Genomic DNA, 4,816 nt, shown 5'->3' with positions numbered 1-4,816 from the left:
TTGATCCACTGGAAACTAGTTTATTTTTGATTAGTTTTTCAGGGGATAGGGCTGGGGTGGAGTGGGAGGTGGCTGGGCTCTGAAGCTTGGTTCTAGGGTTGTTGGTTCTCATCCTCGGCACTGCGGCGGCCAAAGTCCATCCATCCATAGGCTGCTTCTTCTTCCTCCATCCATGGTCCCTGCTTCTTGGATGGGTCTGAGGAGGTGAGAAAGGCGAGAATGGGGGAAGGATGACTGCCTTCCAGGAACCGAAGCCAGGGCCAGTCTGGGGAGACCTTGGCCAAACCTGGCCGAGTGAGGCAAGCAGGGCAGTCAGCAGCTCCTACCTGCCACGAGTTGTGGGGGACCCTGGGGTCCCAGCTGCCTTCGGTGGTGAGAGGCTGGGCCTTGCTGGTCCAGCCAGGGTAGCTCCAGGTTCCTGTTGGCCCCTGTACCTAAGGGTGCATCTGGCTGCTGGGAGCGGGGCTTCCAAGAAGCTTCAGAGAAGGCAGCCAGAGCCAGTGCAAAGATCAGCACATACACACACAGTTGCTGCATCTCGTCTGCAAAGGGGAGAAGGGACTAGCTTAAGGGTGAGGCTGTCCCCACACAGGCCCAGAGGCAGAGGACTGAACCATGTGGCTCCAGGCCTCTACCTGCTGATGAGTCTGAAATTTTTTTTTTTTTTTTTTTTTGAGACAGAGTTTCCCTCTTGTTGCCCAGGCTGGAGTGCAGTGGCGGGATCTCGGCTCACTGTAACCTCTGCCTCCCAGGTTCAAATGATTCTCCTGCCTCAGCCTCCAGAATATCTGGGACTATAGGCACGTGCCACCATGCCTGGCTAATTTTTGTAATTTTTAGTAGAGACGGGGTTTCACCATGTTGGCCAGGCTGGTCTCGATCTCCTGACCTCAGGTGATCCACCTGCCTCAGCCTCCCAAAGGCTGGGATTACAGGCGTGAACCACCGCGCCCGGGTGAGTCTGTAATTCCATGTGGAGTTGTGGACTATTTCTTCAGTTCAGTTCTCCAGTTTCTGCCAGTTCCACGCCAGCCCCGAAGTCTCGTGTTTTCTCTCTTTACCTACCCCGATTACAGCCACTGCTTCTCTTGGAGAAAGTCAAATCCTAGGGCAATGGTTTTCCTAGGTTCTGTTCTGCAGAATTTGAGGCCATGTTAGTGGCTCTGTAGCTGTTTAAGTCATGTAATTTATTTATTTATTGAGACAGAGTCTCACTCTGTCACCCAGGCTGCAGTGCAGTAGTGCAGTCACTGCTCACTGCAGCCTCTACCTCCTGGGCTCAGGTGATCCTCCCACCTCAGCCTCCAGAAGAGCTGGGACTACAGGCTTGCACCACCATGTCCAGCTAATTTTTTTGTATTTTTTGTAGAAATGGGTTTTCAAGCCGGGCGCAGTGGCTCACGCCTGTAATCCCAGCACTTTGGGAGGCCGAGGCGGGCGGATCACAAGGTCAGGAGATCGAGACCACGGTGAAACCCCGTTTCTACTAAAAAATACAAAAAATTAGCCGGGCGTGGTGGCGGGCGCCTGTAGTCCCAGCTACTCAGGAGGCTGAGGCAGGAGAATGGCGTGAACCCGGGAGGCGGAGCTTGCAGTGAGCCGAGATTGCGCCACTGCACTCCAGCCTGGGCGACAGAGCGAGACTCTGTCTCAAAAAAAAAAAAAAAAAAAAAAAAGAAACGGGTTTTCACCATGTTGCCCAAGCTAGTCTTGAACTGTTGGGCTCAAGCAATCCTCCCACCTCAGCCTCCCAAAGTGCCGCGATTACAGATGTGAGCCACTGTGCTCGGCCCAAGACTTGTTATTTAAAGTGAACTTTTTAGCCAGGCATGGTAATCCCAGCACTTTGGGAGGCTGAGGAGGACGGATCCCTTGAGCCCACAAGTTTGAGACCAGCCTGGGCAACATACCGAAACCCCATCTCTACAACAAATACAAAAATTAGCCGGGCATGGTGGCATGCACCTGTATTCCCAGCTACTTGGGAGGCTGAGGTGGGAGGATCGCTTGAGCCCTGGAGGTGGAGGTTGCAGTGAGCCGAGATTGCACCACTGTACTCCAGCCTGGGCGACAGAGTGAGACCCTGTCTCAAAAAAACAAAAACAGAAAGTGAAACTTTTAAATAGTAATACCAAAGGAACATAGACATCCAACTGTGTTACAGACCGCATGTTATCACTTTGGAGACTGCAGCACATTCAACGCTTGGCCAGCTCACACTGCTTTTTTTGTGCATCCCTGAGAGGAAAGGTTCTCCTGTCATTTTTGCTTAACTGAGGAATATCCTGTGATTATAATGAAGCAGTTACGAAAAAATTAAGCTGTCACCATTAGCAATTATGTATCAGGGTGAATCCAGTTTGGGGAAAAGATATAATACAGAACTAAACTGGAATCTCAAACAAATGTAAAATTCAAATGGTCATCTGTTCCCTGGACTCACGATTTTTGTATTCTTTTAGTCTCATTATTCTGATTGGCTTTATCATAAGAAAATGATAAAAATTTTCTCTTGTCAGAATACATTTGTATTAATAAAGTACTGCTTTTAAGTTTTTCTTTTTTTCTTTTTGTGAGACAGAATCTTGCTCTGTCTCCCAGGCTGGAATGCAGTGGCTGGAGTGATCCTGGCTCACTGCAGCCTCGACTTCTTGGGCTCAAGAGGTCCTCCCACCTCAGCCTCCTGAGTAGCTGGGACTACAAGTGTGCACTACTATGCCCAGCTAATTTATTTGTTTTTATTTTTAGTAGAGATGAGGTCTCACTATGTTGCCAGGCTGGTCTGGAGCTCCTGAGCTCAAGTAATCTGCTTGCCTCAGCCTCCCAAAGTGTTGTGATCACAGGCATGAGCCACGGTGCCTGGCTATTAAGTTTTTCATAATGAGGTTCTCTGTTAGGTTTTCCTTGGAAGAAAAGAATTCTGCTGCTGAAGAAACGTTTGAAAACTCAGTGATCTGGAGCTGTACTGTCAGATGCTAACCACACGTTAGTTGTTCAGTGTTGTAGCCACCAGTCACGTGTGGCTCTTTACATTTAAATTAATTAAATTAAAAAATTACAGCCAGGTGCAGTGGCTCACGCCTGTAATCCCAGCACTTTCAGAGGCCGAGGGGGTCGGATCACTTGAGGTCAGGAGTTTGTGACCAGCTTGGCCAACATGGTGAAACTCTGTCTCTACCAAAAATATAAAAAATTAGCCGGGTGTTATGGCAGGCGCCTGTAATCCCAGCTACTCAGGAGGCTGAGGCAGGAGAATTGCTTGAACCTGGGAGGCGGAGGTTGCAGTGAGCTGTGATCACGCCACTGCACTCCAGCCTGGGTGACACAGCAAGACTCTGTATAAAAAACAAACAACAGGCCGGGCGCGGTGGCTCAAGCCTGTAATCCCAGCACTTTGGGAGGCCGAGATGGGCGGATCACGAGGTCAGGAGATCGAGACCATCCTGGCGAACACAGTGAAACCCCGTCTCTACTAAGAAATACAAAAACTAGCCGGGCGAGATGGCGGGCGCCTGTAGTCCCAGCTACTCGGGAGGCTGAGGCCGGAGAATGGCATGAACCCGGGAGGCGGAGCTTGCAGTGAGCTGAGATCCGGCCACTGCACTCCAGCCTGGGCTACAGAGCGAGACTCCGTCTCAAAAAAAAAAAAAACAAACAAACAAACAAACAACAACAACAACAACAACAACAAACTTCCTTACACCAACTCCATTTCAAGCACACACGTGGCTAGTGGCTACCATATTGAACAGTGCAGATAAAGAACATTTCCCGCATCATAGGACGTTCTTTTGGATGGCAGTGGTCTAGGAAAGGGCTTGAAGTGGGATCCAGGAGCTGTGGATTCCCATCCCAGCCCTGCCTAAAAATCCCTGTGACTTTGGGCAAGTCACATCTTGCCTCTGGGCCTCAGTTTTCTCACCTAAGAGAGAGGAGAAGAACCCCAGTCCTCCTCACCTCCCAGGGGAGGAGTGTGAAGGGAGAGGTTAAGGGCAGAGCCCCGGCTGGGACAGAGGGCAGGTGGAAGGCAAGGCTGGGAATACAACGGTAGGTACTGGAGCCAAGACCTAGTTCCATCCTGGGATAAAGAAAGGGTCCCAGCTCTGGGGACTCCAAGGGGTGAGCCCCAGACTCTGGCCAGTGGCCTGATACCTTGATGGGAGAGAGGACCTGTCAACCCACTTCCCAGCCTCTCCCCTCTCCTCCTGGGTTTTCTCACCTGCAGAGCTGGGAGGTGTGTGGTGTGGCGGTTGGGCCTGGTGCCTCTCAGGTCTCTGTTCTGCCTGGTGTTCCAGGCCTGCCTTATAAAGCCCTGGAGGTCCCTCCCAACTGTGCCCCCCCACCCCTACCCTGCCATATGAGTCCAGGCGAGAGGAATGGGGTGGGGCACAGGTACAGCCCATCGTCCTGCCCCGCCCTGTCATTTAGTGTCAGTCAGTCATCCAGGATATGGGGGAAGGATAGGGGAGTTGACCTTCATGGTGAGGGGCTGGAGCGGGGTGGTGGCAGCTCTCCAGCTGTACCTAAGGGGCAGGAACCAAGCTGCCTTGGTCAGGAGCAATGCTCCCCACCTATCCTGGGGGTCAGAGGCCTGGTACTCATCTCTCGAACTACATAGGGACTTTTGTGGGTGGTGGTAGGTGAGGGAGTGAACCCGATGGGCTTAGATTCAGGGAAAGTAGATTTCACCATCCACTGATGTTTGATGAGTGTGTGAATGTGGGGTGATGTATTGATTCCCCGTCCCCTCCACTGGACTCTGCAAATACAACGTGTTACCAGGAGCAATGGATTGTGGGCTGATGGCCCTGTTCTC

General features: G+C 51.5%; 1 protein-coding gene across 1 annotated transcript; it reads right to left on the bottom strand.

Annotated features, from left to right (window-relative positions):
• GAST (gastrin) lies at positions 1-4,275 on the bottom strand. Its single transcript, XM_025362077.1, has 3 exons — positions 4,220-4,275; positions 327-542; positions 1-196 (listed from the first exon to the last, which is right to left on the bottom strand). The coding sequence occupies exons 2-3, from the start codon at positions 535-537 to the stop codon at positions 93-95; spliced, it is 315 nt and encodes a 104-aa protein (XP_025217862.1). The 5' UTR covers positions 538-542; positions 4,220-4,275; the 3' UTR covers positions 1-92.
• Positions 4,276-4,816: the final 541 nt, after the last annotated feature.

The sequence above is a fragment of the Theropithecus gelada genome, chromosome 16 (assembly GCF_003255815.1).
Source record: "Theropithecus gelada isolate Dixy chromosome 16, Tgel_1.0, whole genome shotgun sequence".
In the NCBI taxonomy this organism is placed as follows: Eukaryota; Metazoa; Chordata; class Mammalia; order Primates; family Cercopithecidae; genus Theropithecus; species Theropithecus gelada.
This window is presented reverse-complemented; position numbering and strand designations above follow the sequence as displayed.